General features: G+C 43.8%; 1 protein-coding gene across 1 annotated transcript in view; it reads left to right on the forward strand.

Annotated features, from left to right (window-relative positions):
* FARS2 (phenylalanyl-tRNA synthetase 2, mitochondrial) overlaps nucleotides 1-18838 on the forward strand; it is a 2286208-nt gene that overhangs the window by 335270 nt on the left and 1932100 nt on the right. Inside the window, exon 2 of the mRNA XM_044064858.1 lies at nucleotides 9002-9639. Coding sequence (XP_043920793.1) covers nucleotides 9016-9639 — 624 coding nt within the window. The 5' untranslated portion in view covers nucleotides 9002-9015. The remainder of the gene's footprint in view (nucleotides 1-9001; nucleotides 9640-18838) is intronic.

Genomic DNA, 18838 nt, shown 5'->3' on the forward strand with positions numbered 1-18838 from the left:
CAAGGGATGAGCACAGCAGTGCCCAATTTACCTCAGATTTTGCAATACTTAACTGAGATGCTTCACAAGGGCCTGTCTTTTTCTTCCATAAAAATCCATATCTCAGCCATTTCAGCTCATTACAACACAGAACCCCCCCCCCCCTTCTCTCATCCTCTGCTAAAGCAGTATCTCAGAGGGGCCAAAACTTGAGGCCACCCAGTAGAGCTCTAACCCCTGCCTGGGACCTTAACTTTGTATTGGAAAAACTCACTCTCCCTCCATTCGAGCCAGCTGCTACTGCAGACTTAAAATTTCTTTCCTGGAAAACAGCCTTCCTTTTAGCAATCACTTTGGCTAGAAGGATTTTTGAATTACAGGCCCTTATGGCAGTGGAGCCTTTCATCATCTTTCATGCGGACAGGGTGTCACTCAGGACCAGTCCATCCTTCATGCCCAAGGTGGTATCCTGTGTGGCTCTTAATCAGTCCATTCATTTGCCAACTTTCTTTCCCAATCCTCAGAACAAGGGGGAGCAGATTCTGCATTCGTTGGATATACACAGACAACTTAGATTTTACTTGTACAGGACTAAATCTCAAAGAAAATCTGAACAACTGCTGGTAGCATTTGCTGCAGGGGCAGAGGGAAAGGCTATTTCAAAGCAAACCATCTCCAAATGGATATGCCATTGTATTCATTTCTGCTATAAGCACCATGGAAAACCTATCCCCAGGGGATCAGATCCCACTCCACCAGGGATGCATCTACTTCTGCAGCCTTTCTCAGAGGTGTTCCTACCAGGGATATTCTAGAAGCTGCTACCTGGAGTTCAGTTCATACTTTCACCAAGCACTATCATTTACCAATCTTCTCTAAATCCAGAGTTGGCTTTGCCACTGCTGTTTTGCAGGGCCTTATAGCCGGTCCTAATGCTATATAAATCCATCCTCCCAACCATAGCTTTGGGAATCTACCCAAATATAAAGACTGCAACAGTGAAACACAAAGAACATAGTACAGTTGTGTACACGTACCATAAATGTAGATGTTCGAGTGTATTCACTGTTGCAGTCCTGGTTACCCTGCCTCCATCCCCATGTTTTTTCTCTTACTATGCCTCTCCTTTCTTTTACTACACTTAAAAGCCTTTTTGGTGTATTTGCTTTTGTTTGGAGGTATATTGTTGTGTTTTAAATTATTTATATATATTTTGCTCCCCATTTGGTGGGCACCTGACATCTGGGGCAAGAAAAACTGATGTAATGGCGTCGGCTGCATGTTTTATACCCCTGACGACCTGATGTCATGGAAGAAGGGACAGCATCAGACGCAGGACCCAAGATTTTGTTAATCAGGCCGACTGAAGGCAACCTGACAGCAGATTACCCAAATATAATGACTGCAACAGTGAATACACTTGAACATCTACATTTATGGTAAGTGTACACAACTGTACTTTCCCATGGCTGAACCCCAGGCATCTCCCTATACCTCCCTGGAGCATCCCGCCATGGAGGTCCCCTGGAAACGGTTGTGTGAAAGGAGACACTTTGATTCCCCTGCTGAATCACTTAGTACGGATACAGATTTCAAGGAAGGGGAAGGGTCCCCACCTGACAATGTCTTTTTTGGAGACATTTTAGAAATCCTGTGCCAGCGAGGTGATTGGGCAGTCCAAAACCCTTCTGCAGAGGAATCGGTGTTGTGGGAGGCTTTTGGGTCTGGCCCATCTACTGCCTGGCTGCCCCCCCCCCCCCCGGCTGACCCACTGATTCAGTTGGTGTCTTCCAGGGCTTGGAAGGAACCGGCTACAGTATAGCCTATCCTAAAATGAGCAGACAAGATTCTTAGTTCCCCCACGGATAAGTTATTTTGGGCAAAAGGTATTCCCATAGATGCCATAGTTGTTGCAGCAACCACCAAAAAGGAGGCTGCCCAGGAGTGCTCTTCTGTCCATCCTCCAAGTAGAGAATCTTGGGCTTTGGACAGACTTGGCAAAAGAGTTTACGCCTCTTCCATGTTCACCTTGAGGGCATTAAACTATTTATATGACTTTACGAGGCTACAAAGGGACATAGTAAATTAATTTTCTAGCTCCATCCCCAGGGTTCATGTTCGCTGAGGATCAGAAAACCTTTTCCTCTAGAATGGCCATGCATCAGTCACTAGCCAATGCGTCCATGAGGTTGATTTCCCATGCTACAGAGGTTGCCTGAAGGGCTGCCTGTTCGGGTATTGCCATGAGTCGTCATGCCTGAATGAGGCTGTGCAATTTTGTGGAGCCTTTCAAACAAGCCTTTCTTAATGCCCCCTTTGACGGCTCCACGTTATTTGGGCCAAATGTTTGTGAGACACTCTCCTGGAGTATGAAGGATAGAAAGACTTTGTCTGCCATCTGAATATGTTTCTCTAACCCACAAAGGACCTTCTTCAAGAACAAGCATGAGAGTAAGAAAATGTGGTTTCAGAAGACACAAAGTCCTTTTCATGACACTCAGAGAGAATTTTTCCCCCTGGGGAAGAGGGGAGACTAGTCAGAATGGAAGACGCTGCCCAAGAGGTCGAGGGGGGTCTGCAAAATCATTGGTTGCCAGAAACTTTTCAGGACAAGCCCTTCCAGTGACCCTGAACAGTTGACCAACTGTCCTGCTCTGAAGGCAGTTGGGAGGCAATTTTCCTTGCACCCAGAAGCCTAGGAGGCCATCACAAGTGACAAATGGGTGCTAAGGATCGTATCCAGAGGATAGAGAGCAAGTGTTACTTGGTCTTAATGGTATAAGAGTTTGAAGTTTTGCTGTTAACTTTTACAGCAGAAGTTATTTTTTTATTTTAATAAATCAGTCCGTGTACTAAACTGAGTGAATTCATCTGCCCTGGGAATTGTGGTGTGAGGTTTGGTTTGTTCTACAGTGTGGTGCTTTATATCCAGAGAACACTTCAATCCCAAGATAAAGTGTTTCCTGTCCAATGTTCCACCCAGTCAGAGGGAGGACGCAGCCCACGAGCTAGAAAAACTTTTGCAAAAAAGAGTCATCCAAGAGTTTCTCCCCCCACCCCCGATCATGTCAGATTGGGCTTTTTCTCCAGATTCTTTTTAGTACCCAAAAAAACAGGGGACCTGAGACCTATTCTGGATCTGACCTCGCTGAACAAATCAATAAAACACACAAAGTTCAGGATGGTCACAATCCAGTCTATCCTGCTTCTTTTGAAGGTGGACGAATGGATATGCTCTGTGGATCTGAAGGATGGACAGATGCTCCAGGCAATTTCTGCATTTCAAGCTGGGAGCCACTCATTACCAATTCAGGTCACTCCCGTTTGGTCTCACCACAGCCCCCAGGGCATTCCCCAAATACTTGGTAGTGGTGGCAGCGTATCACAGGCTGTAGGGCTATCAGATTTTTCTGTATCTGGAGGACTGGCTTCTGACTGCTCCAACCAGGCATCTTCTCATTCAAGGCAGGGACTACTTATTACAGCTAGCCCCAACTTTAGGGATAACTATCAACATGCAGAAATCCCAGTTGGATTCGGTTCAGATTATAGATTTCATTTGGGCTCGTCTGAATACAAGGACATCCTGTGCTTATCTGACAACAAATAAGGTAATGAACCTAAGAAGTCATATCAAACAAATTCTTTACATATCTCAGCCCCCAGCCAGTTTAGTTCTCAGAGCATTCAACACGTAAGATTTATAGAAGCAAGTGGAAAAGATTTGCTATTTGTGCTGAGCAAAAACAGATAGATCCCTTTACGGCACCAGTTACAGTCGTTCTTGTCTTCCTTTTTCTATAATGGAGCTAGCTATTCCACTGTCAAAGTCAAGTTAGCAGCTATATCCAGTTTTCACTTTGGTTTTGATTCCTTATCCCTTGCCTCTTCTAAGCTCTCTAGAACTTTCCTTGGGCACTTTCCTGCTATGGCCTCCAGATAAAAATCCTCCTCCTCCTTGGGATCTAACTATAATCTTGCAAGCCCTAGCCCACCTGCCCTTTGAGCCTGCATTTAGTGTGGATTTGAAATTTCTTTCCTGGAAAACACTTTATCTGGTAGTTATTATGTCTGCTAGAAGAGTGTCTGAACTCCAGGTCTTTTCTTCAGAATTTCCATATTTAATTTTTCACAAAGATAGCGTTACCCTGTATACTAATCCTTCGTTCTTACCTAAGGTGGCTAAGGAAAGGAATATTACTCAGTCCATCGATCTTCCAGTCTTTTTTCCAATTTTCAGAACAAAGATGAATATACTCTCCATTTACTTGATGTTCATAGACAGCTCCATTTTTATTTACACAGAACCAAGCCCTTTAGGAAGTTTGATCAGTTGTTCATATCTTTCTCTGTGGCAAAAAGAGGTATTTCTAAAGTCTTTCTAGCAAGATGGTTAAAAGACTGTATTGCCTTTATTTACTTATCCAAAGATATTCCCTTACCGGGACGAATTAAGGCCCACTCCACAAGGTTCATGGCAATTTCTCAGGCCTTTTGGACTAGTTTCAGTTGAGGACATTTGTGCTGCAGCTACTTGGTCTAATCCTCACACATTTTGTTACGCATTAAAAATCGGACATAATTTCTAGGAGAAGTGCTTTTGGCTCTGTTGTTCTCTGGAATATCCTTCCACCCTGGATCTCAGTAGCTGGGGACTTTGTCCCACAGGTTAATGAAATGAAGAGGACAACATCAGATAAAGAAGGTATGTTCTTACCAGAACATTCCATCTGTGTTGTTCATCTTCCAAGTTATTGGCTTGATTATTTAATTCAGTTCCAAAACATAAGAAGACTTACCTCTTTTAATCATGATGAGGTATTTCACTTACTTAAAATCTGTCTTACCCGCACCATTTCTTTTCATTTTGATACTCCATATAGTTCTGTTTTATACTAATGAAAGATGCAGCTCATAAAATTCTTAGTTGAGTAAGTTAGTTAATTCAGTAATTTTAAATATTAGTAGACTCAATGGTAGCTTATGCTGTATTGAAGAACAAATGATGACTAAATAGATTATTTCTTAACTAACAGTAACTGTGAAATTTTTGTCTGATCATTGCAGTGTTCTTTTTTTCTCCCTTTCAAAACTCAGATATAGTCTAAACTTTCAGGGCTTCTTCCCTACAGACCTGCCAAAATGTACTGCACTGTATCTTTTCAGCTTCCTGGGTATTCCTCTTTTTCAATAATACGTCATATTTCTGGATCTACAGTATTAATTTCTTAAACAAATTACCCTAAAGAGAGCATTTACCAGATAGCTGCAGTTTAACCTTTTCTGAAAAAAAGCCAAATCAACTTATTTTCAGTTACTTCTGAAATCGCATAATGTATGTAAATTCAGAATGGTCTAAATACCAAGATCTATACAAGATGTATGTGTCATGCATTTCATATGGCATGGTAATATAGGACATCAGCCCAGATGATACATATTCTGAACTCTGGTAGAGGCTAGAGGTGCCTGTATCTTGAAGCTCTACACATATGGTGCAGGATTGACAAGCAACTCCTCTTCAGGGCCTGATTTCTGCTACAGATTGCCTTATTTCTCTGTATCTTTCTGATGGGGGTTCAAAAGTGATGTGAAGCTGCTAGGAAACCTTCTGTAAAGCAGATTTACTCTGCCATGTGTAAGAAGTTCTCCATTTGTGTAGTCAGTATTCATTACCATTCCCTTTCATCCAGTCTACAGAGCTTACTGATGTGTCAGGTTTTGGCATTAGTTTGTCAAGCTATTTTTCCCCTTCTTGACTTTAATGTCAAGATTTAGGTTGTGCATCAGCTGGTCAGGCAGTTCCTTAACTGAGTGTTGTATATTCATCTCTTTTTGATACACCCCTTCCCTGCCCAACCACCCATTTGAACCTGCTGTTTTTGCACCATTTAAGTTCTTCTGGAAAATGCTTTTTATGGTGGTCATCATCTCTGCTCTTATGATCTCAGAGTTAATGTCCCTCCTATGTAAGAAACCATGTTTGGAGTTACACAGTGATTGAGTAACCCTCAGAAATGTCCCATTTTTCCTCAATGAAGTAGTTTCTCAGCTGTTATTGAGACAGTCCATTTTTTTTCTATTTTGCTGGGACAAAATCCACAGGGGGTGAGAGAAAGAGACAGATCTTCATATCTTGAATGTGCTTGGTCAACGCTGGTTTTAGCTGAAAAGGTTGCATGAGTTCTGCCTTTTTAATTTCTTGTACGTTTTTTGGGTTTCTAATACCATGACAGGAATGGACCCCATTCCTAAGTCAAAGTGTGATTAAATTTCATGAAATGAGTATATTGGTAACATATATAAGTACGATTGTAAATTTTTTTTTTATAAGACACATTGCTCCTACTACTATTGGAGGTGTCTGTGTATCCTTCTTTAACATTGCCCTGGTTTTTCCTTGCAGTTCCTGGTATTTTATGACTTTGTGTGTCACTGTACATAAGACACTGTAGTCACTGGGTATAACAATTTCATTGATCAATACTACTTTTGTCTTCTTTTCATGGACTACAATATCTGGTTTTCTTGCATCTATTTTTGAATTGTTGATAATGGGTGATCCCATGTGATATAAACTTCTTCATTTCCTATAATGTTTGGGGATTTTTGATTGGCCCGTATGCCGGTAAACGAGCCAATCAAAACATCGAACAGCGGACCTTCTTCTGTTCAGTGAGGAACATCAAGCAGTTCCGCATTGAACAGAGTTCCGCTTTTTGATTTGCTCGTATACCGGTATACGAGCCAATCAAAAACGCACACAGCGGACCCTTTTCTGTTTAGTGCGGAACATCAAGCAGTTCTGCATTGAACAGAGCTCCGCATTTTGATTGGCTCATATACCGGTATACGAGCCAATCAGAAACGTGCACAGCGGATTCTCTTCTGTTCAATGCGGAACATCAAGCAGTTCCGCATTGAACAGAGCTCCGTTTTTTGATTGGCTCGTATACCGGTATATGAGCCAATAAAAAAAAAAAAAAACAAAGCGGAGAAAAAACTCCGAAATAGGGATGTCTACTTTTTGAAAATTCTGCAATTTGTCCGAGTTTTAAAACCAGGACAAATTACAGAATTTTCAAAAACCGCCCGGACAGGATCCCAAAAAAGAGGACGTGTCCGGAGAAACCCGGACGTATGGTAACGTTAAATTCACCTCTCCTTAACCAAGCCTACATCAGATACAGATCAACATGAGGTTGTTCAAAAAGTTTTCTGCACTTGCAACTAGATTTATGCATTTTCCATATTCTTGCCTTCTTATCTAAGCCTTCACCTTATATTCTTTCTTTTGTTTTTTGGCTCATTCAGTCGCTGCCTGATTTTTATCTACTGATTTGATTTCTATTCCAGCTTGACGCCAGTATGCTTCTGCTAAACTAAGCAGGAAAGTCATCTTAGGCTTTTTTTTTAAATTTATTTAACATTTGTTGACCGGGAAAGTCCGACTAGGAACAGAGCCTATTTTCAGCGGAGGCCTGGAGAGAAATGCTCCAGACACGTCTTTGAAATGTGGGAGTAAACCCTTGCACATGTAGGGAGGACATGGAGACTCCACACAGACGGCACCCCAGCCGAAAACTGAACTGGAGAACCTCTTGCTGTGAGACGACAGTGTTAACCCCTGCAACACTGTACCTCCCGATTATTCTCCTCATGTTTCAAAACTTACTTTCACTACATTTGGGTCTTTGAGGTCAGTAGATATGTATGCAGTCCTATGATTGCATAATTATACATGTAATCAGTTTCGAGGAGGCCCATACCTCCTTCAGAACTGGGAATGTAAAGTCGTGGTATATACTGAAAAGGTTGTATGGGTTTAGTAAGATAGAGCTGCTGTCTTCATTGTTGTGGTGAGGAAAGGGATGGCAGTCACCAAGCAAACCTTTTTCAAGTGGACTGGCAGATGCCTCATCTGTTGCCATCAGGGAGTTAATAGACCAGTGTGATCAAAGGTCACTCCACTTGTCTTTCTGATGCTTACTTTAGGAATATCTCCATTGCAGCCCTCTGGGCTGCAGCCACTTGTTCATCAGTTCACATCTTCACCAACCATCATTGTCTCTGCCATAACCTCAAGAGCTGGCTTTCTTTGGTACTTCTTTTTTTCAGTGTCTTGGTCCTTGCTTTTTCCTCTAACCCTTTCAGTTCTTATGGAGTTCCATGATCCCCTTGTGAAGGACAGGAGTTTGAATTCTGTGTAGATAAAAACAAAGATGAATCTGAAGAAGACTCAGCAAATTTTATGTAGGAGCTTCCACACACATCTGCCGGCGAGGGTCTTTGCCTTTAATATAATCAACTTTTAGCTCACTGTATCTCAGGAAAGCTGGGCTCACCAAATTCGACAAAGCATTGCTAAAGTGCATTTTCACAGTCTCTGACATTTATACCATGAATCACCTCATTTATTATATACTGCCCCCTTGTGGTTAACTTTTGTGATTCATCAGAGCTGTTCTCCCACCATGAAAGATTCCTGATGTTAGGTGTACTTTCTTTTGCTAATAATTGAACTATAAATGATGGCTTCTTATTGAATCCCTGAAAGCCTCCACCATCTCGCTGTGCTTGAACAGCTCCTACTTCCAAATTTAACTGTTAGAGATCCATACAAGTCAGGCAAGGTCTTCATTGTGATTTACTGAGCTGTAACAAGAACTAGGTACATATATTTATTTGCATATAAAGACTGGGTTGTGGCACTAGATTAATGTTCCCTGAACATGGATGCTTACAGAAAAACGTCTAACTGTGAAAGATGGAGAGGATGAATCATTTGTTGACCCATCAAGAAGAGTTCCCATATCAACTAAGTCAAGTGAGGAAATAACTTGTTTTATTTTCTTTGTGTCTAATAAGACTGACAGGTGATAAAAGTGTTAGAAAAGTTTGTTTACATTGTGGGAGGCATGCTGGATGGTGAGATAGTTGAACTCTGCTGTGATGTCTCTTTTGCTGTACTATTACAGAACTGTGTGATTTAACAGTTGATATATGCTTCGTTTTTCTGCAGGAGAACAAACAGTAATGACTGCAGGGTTGTTAGCTATGAAGTCCACACTTGGGTTATCCAGAGGATTCAGGTTGCTGTGTTTCAAGCATGTAAGATGCTCGCTGAAGTACTGGCACCACAGTTGTTTCAGGATGTTGCATTCCAACCAGTTTTCCAACGTAGCAACTTCAGATTCTATTAAATTGTGTGGTAAACACTACCCTCGGGATGAATACACAAATGTGACTGAAAGAATTCTGTCTAAAGTGGGTAAAAACTTGCACAACCAGAAGTACCATCCACTCTGGCTAATAAAAGAACGCATTAAAGACCATTTCTATAAACATTATGTTGGACGCTTTGGCAACCCATTGTTCTCAGTTTATGATAATATTTCTCCTACAGTTACAACAGAGCAGAACTTTGATAGCTTGCTTATCTCTCCTAATCATCCGAGTCGGAAGAAAGGAGATAATTACTACCTAAACTGCAGTCATATGCTGAGGGCTCACACGTCAGCACACCAGCGAGATCTGATGCGCTCTGGCCTTGATGCCTTTTTGGTTGTAGGTGATGTCTATAGACGGGATGAGATAGACAGCAGCCATTATCCAGTTTTCCATCAGATGGAGGGAGTGCGTCTTTTTACAAAACATGAGGTATGCTTTTTCTTGAGTGGCCCCTAATTTCTCTAGATTTTCATTATTACTGTTAACAAGGGTTCCCTAAAACACTGTTTCACTGTGATGCACCACATAGGCATACTGTCAACTGTCCAGATTTTCACAGAATGTCCAGATTTGTATCTCTTATTGTTGGTTTATTTCTCATAAAATTTCTGATTTCTCTGGCAAATCATTGAGGATTGAAGTAATTAAATAATGACAGACATTTGATTTTCAGACTTCATATCCTTCAGAAAATGCATGATAATGCAAAACATGGTATTCTAGCAATTTTCTAAGGTTATAAGAGAAGTATTTAAAACCTGTTCCAGGTTTTTGGGCTGTCGTCCTCCCACATTATGTTTGGTTTGCTCCAGATTTTTTGTGGTAAGAGGTTGAGAGGTATGCACATAGGAGAAATGCTTTCTTGAATGGAGGAGATAAGTTCAAAAATAAGCACTTACTCTAGTATGATGAGAAGCAAGAGTTCAGTGTGTGTGTGTGTGTGTGTGTGTGTGTGTGTGTGTATATATATATATATATATATATGTGTGTATGTGTATATTTTTGTAAACACTATCTCACACTTGTTTTTATGTACCATATGCAGAGTACTGCATTTCTACATGAATTTCACCTTTGCTGTGAAAGAGTGAAGACACTGCAGTCTCCTTTAGGAAGAACTGTCCCTCATGTTATGCAGAGGATCAGGACTATTTCTGCACAGAAGTACTATGTAATCATGGAAGTGTTGCCACACACAAGATGACAATAGTTTGCATTTTGTATCAGATGTTTTGTCACCAGCATGCAGATTGCCAGTTTCAGAACTGTACATGTGAGTTATTGGATGTCATCAACTATCAAGGGTATTGCACCTGTCTGTATTGATCTGACCACTGAAAGCCCTGCTCGTTGTGTTTCCATCTTCACCACACTACTCTATGTTGCTGAAACAATAGCTGCTTAAAATCACATGCCTACTCATGTTAGCATGAAAAAAGTGATTGTGTTCTAGACTTTTCTCTTTTTTGCCAGTGCTTTCTGATCATGAGATTACTATATAGATGTTTGAGGGGGTGCAGGAAAGCTCATCCACAACTGCAAAGAACGGTTATTTCAAGCTGTCCTGTTACTTTGTGTGTAATAGGAAGCCATCAGGATTGCATGACTATTTGTGATGTGAGGGATCATGTTGCTGCCTGTCACAGTGAAAGCTCATTCCAGTTGGTCATAAAGTGGGCCCTGCTTCACTCTCAGTTTAAACCATCAGTCACAAGTTAGCTAGACAGAATTCTCAAGATTATCCAGGATTGTATATAACTTAACGTTAACTTTCATGTAAGCACAATGGTGATTTCCCCTGCACAACTGAAATTACAAAGCCATCCAGCTAACCGACAAGGAGTCCAAAACCTCTTGCTGGCCTTCTGATGTTACCTCCTTTATGTCTACCTGTCTGTATCCTTGTGTTTCGTCACTTGCCACTTTTGCTTCTTTCTGTCCCCCCCCCCCCAGCTTCCTCAGCATTTTCTATTCTTCCTTGTTGCTTCACCTACCTTCTTTCAATGTGCTGCTTTGCTTGCCTGTGCTCCTCTGACAAAGCAGTACCCTTGTCCTGTCCTGCCATTTTATCTTTTCGAACGCAGTTTATCTTCTAATCCAAAACCTGTTATTGCTACAGCTCTCTGAACATGTAAGAGCATTATTAAATGTTTACCCCTGATTTTAAGCCCCTTCCATAACTATTTTTTGGCTTTGTCCCTGATTTTTGAGCTGCAAGGTTAAGGAGTATCAATAATTCTGTTCTACCTTGTCGTGAAAATGCAGATAAAAATGTAAGCCTTTTCTTGATTTACAGAAGAACTCAAACATGAACTTCAAAAAGGGAAAATGCATGGTAATCTGGCAAATTTGAAGCAGTGCTGCATCCTAAGAAATTCCTGTTAAAAATTATCACCAAAGCTGAAAATAAATACTCCAAAAATAAACTCACATCTTAAAAACAATAGTCCCAACTTTTTATAGAAAGAGCTAAAAATCTAAGAAACAACAAACAGTAATGGTCGTCTTAGCACAAAGCCAATAAGAAAAATCAGCACTGTCTTCAGTCATTCATTTCTTTAAAGTAAGCACTTACCTCAGAATATCTCCCTCAGACCACATCAGTACATTGCATCTTCGGAGGTGTCCTAAATCCTCTTTCTTTCAGCCAGAGCCCATTCAACTCTACATTCTGAACAAGGGTCTGAAAGCCGAGTCCCACTGATATACAGGCGCTGATGGCCTTTTCCTTAGATTCATATGTGTATGCAGTACATTCACATCTGTACCTCTTTAGTACATCATAAACCAGTCTTTATCCATTGAATATTTCCTGAATTGTGGAATTCAAGTCTATCCCATTAGTCAAAGTTTAAAACCAATCCTAGCAAGGTCACTTTCAACTAAATTTTCATTCTCTAAAATACTGGTTAGCTGTTGAAATTAAGTAACTTCAAGCCAGCAATGTGGCGTGCCCAAACTAGTGTAGTTTCTTTAAATGACGTAGTACCAGTGCCACCCTTCTCAGCTTTGTAACATGAATGATGGACGATACTAACTGAAGCCATATTTGCAAGCCCAACCAAGGCCTTGAGTTCTGTCTTATGTGCACATCTAGTTCAGCTGTTACAATAGTTCAGACTCCCCACCCCCATGTCTTTCTTCATTTGATTTTCCGTATCCATGGCATGTTACCTCACATATAGTTTCAGGAAGCCATGTGCCCATTTAATATGGACCCAGCTGGAAGCATGGTTGCTGTAAAGCAGTACTTCACTGGCAGCAGCTTGCTGTGGACTTCTGTTCTCAAGCAGGAGCTCGTGCTGTATGTTTTCCATCAAGTTCTAATGCGTTTTGCAGTGGCACTGAAGGCTGGTTACTTCCTTGGTATGAACTCTTCCTTATGGCATCACCCTGATATTTTGACTGAAGAAGAGCACATTTTGCGAGGGATTAGGTTAAAATGGGCACCTTAGACTCAACAGACCTGAAAGTCAGATTGAGGAAAGCTGAAGTAGAACTGTGCTGGTTATAGCTGTTGTCACTGTTCTACCTTAGCAAGGACATATACCAACAATGGAATGGGCTCTAACCTGACCTGGAGGAGACAAGCCCTTGTCTTTGTACACCTGAGAAATACAGAGAGAAATCCATTTAGCAATGGTCCCCTTGGAAATGGGTTTACCCAGAAATGGTTTAGAGAAAGACACAAACAACTGGCCAGACTTTCAGAAAGACTTGGTTCTGTGTAAGTAAAATTGTAGTTGTCTATGAACATCTAACAAATGCAACTTGTATTTACTTTTATTTTGAAATTTGGGAAGAAAACAGGTAGATTGATAGTCTAATTGATGTTTGTCTCAGAGGCCACTTTGGGAAGAAAAGAGGGATTGGTACGAAGAGAAACCCTGTCCTTGTGGAAAACCATGTACGGAACCTTGACAGACAATGCCTGGAGTTCCGAGACCCTCCTAGCCAAGGTGATAGCCACTAGAAAGGCTGTCTTCCAGGACAGAAATTTAAGGTTTACTGTTGCAGCCCGTTCAAAAGGAGGAGCAACCAGAGCTTGCAACACCAAGGTAAGGTCCCATGGAGGAGTGGGATCTTTGACTGGAGGACGCAAGAGAAAGGTACCTTTGATAAAGGCTTTGCACAATCTGGAAGAAGCCAAAGAGCTCATATTTTCACTAACATGGAAATTGGAAATGGCTGCAAGTTGTACCTTCACTGTAGAGCTTGCCCCTTGTTGAAAAATGTTTGCCAAAAATTCAAGAATAGCCGAAATTGGCACCGAGAAGGGATCCAAATTTCTCTGAGAGGCCCAGATGGAAAAACGCTTCCATTTGCTATGGTAGATTTTTCTGGTGGAGGATTTAAGAGCTGTTACCAGAGTAGACTTGACAGAAGAAGACAAACTGTGAGTCCTGGCAATTAGGGAAACTGGAGCAGCAAAACTGTGAGCTTCAGACTGTCCAGGTTCAGATGAGGGACCCCTGTAGGGTGAGATATGAGATCTGGACAGGGATCCAAAATCCAAGGAGGAACTAGAAGATGAGACCAGAGGAAGGGAAAACAAACCTGGCGAGGCCAAAATGGGGCAATGAGGATGACTTTGCTCCCCAGTCAATGCACTTTCTGTAAAAACTTTGGGACAAGAGGTAATGGAGGATAAGCATATAGAAGACCGGGAGGCCAAGCATGGACCTGAGCATCTCTGGGGATTCCCCCGGTGGGGGGGTTCAGAGAGAAGAACTCGCTGCACTTCGCGTTGGAAGGAGATGCCAAGAGATCGCAGCAAGGCTGACTCCACTTTAGAAAGATCTGCTCTGCTACTGAAGGATTCAGAGACCACTTGTAAGACATCAGGATAGAGTGGCTTAGCTTGTCTGCCAGAATGTTGGACTGTCCCAGAATTTGCTTTGCTACTAGAAAGTGACTGGTGGAGATTGCTCATTCCCAAACTCTCATGGCCTCGCGACAAAGGGGTTAGGATCTGGTCCCTCCCTGTGTGTTGATGTACCAGACCACCAACATGTTGTCTGACTGAATTGCAATTGTTTCCAGTGGAAGAAAGGCTTGAAGGGTCTGCAACGCTAAAAGGACCACTCTCATCTCTAGAACATTGATATGCAAACTGGTCTCAATCAGGAACCACATGCCTTGGACTGTCCATCCCGAGCAATGCCCCCCCCCCCACCCTAGCTGAGAGGCATCCGTGGTCACTGTAGCTTGGGCCAGGGCTGCAACAAATGGATGTCCCCCGAGTATGTCCAAAGAATGCATCCACCAAAGAAGGGACACCCTGCAGGCTTTGCTTATGTGTATCGGATGTGTCAGTGGAAGATCCAGCATAGACCATTGTACCGCAAGAGTCCACTGTAGTACTCGCATATGCAAACGAGCACATGGAAGAAGTGTAATCGTGGCCGCCATAGAGCCGAGGGCTGGCAACACTGCCTCTGTTGGCGATAGATATGAGTAAAAAATTACAGTGACGTGCATTTGTAGATTTTGAATTCTCTCTGAAGTTAGGAAGACTTTTGTCTGCAAGGTGTCTGTCTGTATGCTGATGAACTCTATGACCCGGACTGGGTGTAAAAGAGATTTGGCAATGCTGACTGTAATCCCTAGATGATCCGCTAGACACAGGAAATAGTCCTTGGCCTGACAAAGTAGACACTTGGTGGAAGCAGCAAGGAGCCAATCGTCCATGTACAGAAAGACCTGAATCCCCTGAAGCCTTAGGTGAGCCACTACCACTGCCATAACCTTGTGAACACCCTGGGGGCTGTGGTGAGACCAAAGGGTAGAGCTCGAAACTGATAATGATTGGCCCCTAGCCAGAAGCGAAGGAACCTCCTGGAGCTTCTATGTATCTTTATGTGATAGTAAGCATCCTGGAGGTCTATCGAGCATATCCAGTCCCTATCTTGCAAGTAAGGCAGGATGGACTGTAAGGTGACTATCTGGAACTTCTCTTTGACAATGGACAGGTTCAGGGTTGAGAGGTCCAGAATGGGCCTTAAGTCCCCCTTCTTTTTTGGCACCAAAAAGAACCTGGAATAGATGCCTGATCCGGACTGATCTCAGGGGACGGGTTCAATTGCTCGCTTCTTTAGCAGCTTCATTACTTCTAGACCCTGCCTCCCTTTGTGTGGGTGGTACGTCCAGGAGGTGTTTGGGTGGCACGGGGAACACCACAAAAGGGATTGTATAAACTCTGGATATGATCTGTAGCACCCAATGGTCTGATGACATGGACTCCCATGCCATCAGGTGCAATGACAGGTGACCCCCGACTGCCTCCAGAGTAGAGCAGTCGGGCAACTCCACAGGGTTGCTGCACAGGCCTGTCCAAGAACGGTTCTCGAGACACAAAATTCCTCGGACCTCCTCTGCTGCTGGGCCGGTGTCTGTCTTGACCCCCTCTGCCTCTAGGGGAAGATGAGTCCTGAGCGTCGCAGGAATACTGAGGCCTTTTGGAACCATATCTTCTTTTGCCCTCGCTGATTATGAGAAAAGGATCTTTGAGGGTTTGAGAAGCAGATACAGACGGCAGACAGTCCCATCCTTCTCACTCTGGACCAACATGTCACGGACGGTCTTACCAAAAAGGGAAGAGCCATCATAACGGGCATTCGCAAAGGACGCCTTAAAGGGCTCTGAGAACTGACATAATCTAAGCCAGGTGTGATGCCTTATGACAACGCCGGACTCAGTTGCCCTAGCCGCTCCCTCAGTGGCATGCGAGAAGAGGCGCATGGACATATTTGAGACCACTTTCAGGGTGGCAATCCTCGTGGAGAATGTATTTTTGTTCTCCTGCAATGTGGACCCAAGGGGTGACTCAGGGAGTTCCTTTACAAGGTCGCGCTGCAGTTGAATAATGTGGGCCAAGTATTTCAGCGCCCTTACAGAAAAGATTGCTGACACATACACACGCTTCCCTAGGTGGTCCATCATCCTGGACTCCCGGTCTGGGGGATAGGCCGTGGAACTCTCCTGAGCTAGTTCTTCTTGGTGGCCACTGCTGCCACCATAGCATCTACAGGGGACCCTTTATTCCAGGCAGGTCTGTCCGAAGGAGGGCTTAAAATTTTATCAGGGCACCTCAGAATAGTCTCCATGTTCTCCGGTTCCTTCCAAGCCCGCGAAGTGATTAAGTCCACAAAAGGATCCGTGGGGGGAGGACACCCAGGAGGTAGACGGGCCCATGTCGAAGGCCTCCAGGAACACCAGCTTGTTAGAAGAAGGTCTTGGGGTGGACCAGCCTCCCCGCTGGTGTAAAAGTTCCATGATGTCTCCAAAGGAGGAGACATCCTTGGGAGGTGATCTGGGGGAACCGTCCCCTTCCTCCAAGTTGGTGTCATCCATGAGGGACTCCAGGATGGAGCCCAAGTGCCTCCTCTTGCACAACATACGCTTGCGAGGGACCTCTCCGGTGGGTTTCTACAGAGAGGACTCGCAAGCCGCCTGATGTTCCTCAAGGGGAACCGTCTGGGGCTCTTCGAGTATGGGCTGTCCCTACGGTAAAATGATGGGAGTTGCACCCAGACCAGGGGGAGTCGGGGCAGAATCCAAAGAAATAGTCAGGGGTCTCAATCCAATGGAGAGAACCTTTTCCACTACATCGAACACCGAGAAAGAGTGAACTTCCTGGGAACCAAGCATGGCAGCTGCTCTCACTGAGTCCGACGAGGGGATAGGAGCCAGTTCCGAAGGAGATGGAGCACCGAAGAGATGGCCTCGACCCGACAAGGTTGGAGCCAACAGAAAAAAACTCCACCCCCTCGGATCTGACGCCCAGGCTATGGCTTCGAGAGCCACTCAGATCCAAACTAGTCGGATCCGACACACTCAAGGTAACTGCCGGCATCGAGGTAGCAAGTACCATCGGTGCCGACCCCCTGTCTCCGAAGCTCCTCGGATCCAAATACTCCGAATCAGACGGTCAGATCGGAGAAGGAGAAATAGGTGAAAAGAAGGGGAGAGAGCTACCCCCTCCAGAGGGAGAGGGAGCTGGTAAGACTCCCATCTGAATCTGTGTCCTAATAAACCTCCTCATCATTTTATCCATGTCATATTCCAAAAGGCTAAGGGTGGATCGCGACAAAGCTATGGACTCTGACCTAGCTGGTCGGTGTACCGAAGCCCTGGAAGATGACCTAGGTTCCTCCGGCTCCGGAGAAAAATGAGGTGATCGGAGCTGAGGGGAGATAGGTCTAGAAACAACCTGCACCTTAGGAGGAGGCCCCATCGGGGCAGAACAATCCAGGGACCTCTTTCTGTGTCTGTCACCTTTGTGCTCTCGCTCTTGTTTCTTTACCCTTACGGGGTCCCCTTCCCCAGGCCTAGAAGCAGGGGGTTGAGTCCTGGTCTTGGAGGGGAGAGACAGAGAGGGAGGGAGCTACGGAGACCAAAGATGCAGTCACAGCCGTGAATGCCGAAGAGGAAGAATTGACCACCTCAGAAGCAGGGAGAAGGCCCTTCATAATGAGTTTAGCCCTGTGGTCTTTCAGAGCTCACGGGTTAAAACCCAGACAAATGCTACAGTCCATCGACAGGTGGGCCACACCTAAGCAGACAGCACATGGAGTGTGGCTGTCAGCAGGTGACAAGTTATGGCCACATTCTGTGCATTTCCGAAACACCTGATCTGATATTGTTAATCCTCGTTCATTCCTTAAGCATGGGTATTGGTTCCGAGCTCAGAACTGAGCCAGCCATTTTCCAAGCTCACGTCAGCTTCAAACTCTCGAGCTAAACACTTACCAACAATCCCCCTCTCTCTGTTACCTCAGATTTCGTTTGCTGCATTGCCATTCGGTCGTGTCAAGCTACTTCTCTTGAGCTAAGTATAGTCAATTGTTGTTTAATAGCTTTACAGATTACTTTTCTGTCAGAAAAGTTCATATTTTATTGTCTCTTACCCTATTGCATCTAGTGTTCATAATTTCTTCAGATTTTTCTGCTTTTTCTTTACCACTTTTACCGCGAGGTATTCTTTCTTTACCATCGTTGGTAATCCTTTTCCCTTTTTCTCTCATACCTTCAGGTACTCTCTTGTACCATTGTTGGTACCTTTTCTATTAATTAATTTGCTGTCATGGCAGATAAGAAAGGTAGTCCGGGGTTTAAGCGGTGTTCTGATTGTGGACACAAACTGTCTACTTCTGATGCACACTCTTTGTGTGTTTATTGTTTGGGAGCTTCCCATTTGTCTGTTGTCCCACCCTGTACTATTTGTGAGAACTTTTCTAATAGAACTTTGTTGGAAAGGAAAAACAAGCTGATACTGAAGGGACTTCTAAAATCTCCCTTTTCAGAGGCTATTTCTGGGTTGGAGGCCTCAACCCCTCCTAGAGCCCATAAGAAAACTATGGATGTTCCTACTAAGGCTAAGTCTTTGCTTTTGTCCCCGGCCGGGGACTCCCGCCAACCAAAACCTAAAAAGGCTAAAGTTTTGGCTCTGGAGCTCTCTCAGTCTGCTCCAGTGCTTTCAGTGCCTAGACCTTCGGCACTGAGGCCTTCGGCTCCATTAGTGATTTTGGCTCTCTCTTCTCCTGCTGCCTTCTATATATCAGCACAGAGGGGCTCCTCGGTTCACACCATTACCACTGTATCAGCAACGACCATTCAGTCGGCGCAG

Source organism: Protopterus annectens, chromosome 3.part0, assembly GCF_019279795.1.
Source record: "Protopterus annectens isolate FY-2018-M chromosome 3.part0, PAN1.0, whole genome shotgun sequence".
Classification (NCBI taxonomy): domain Eukaryota; kingdom Metazoa; phylum Chordata; order Ceratodontiformes; family Protopteridae; genus Protopterus; species Protopterus annectens.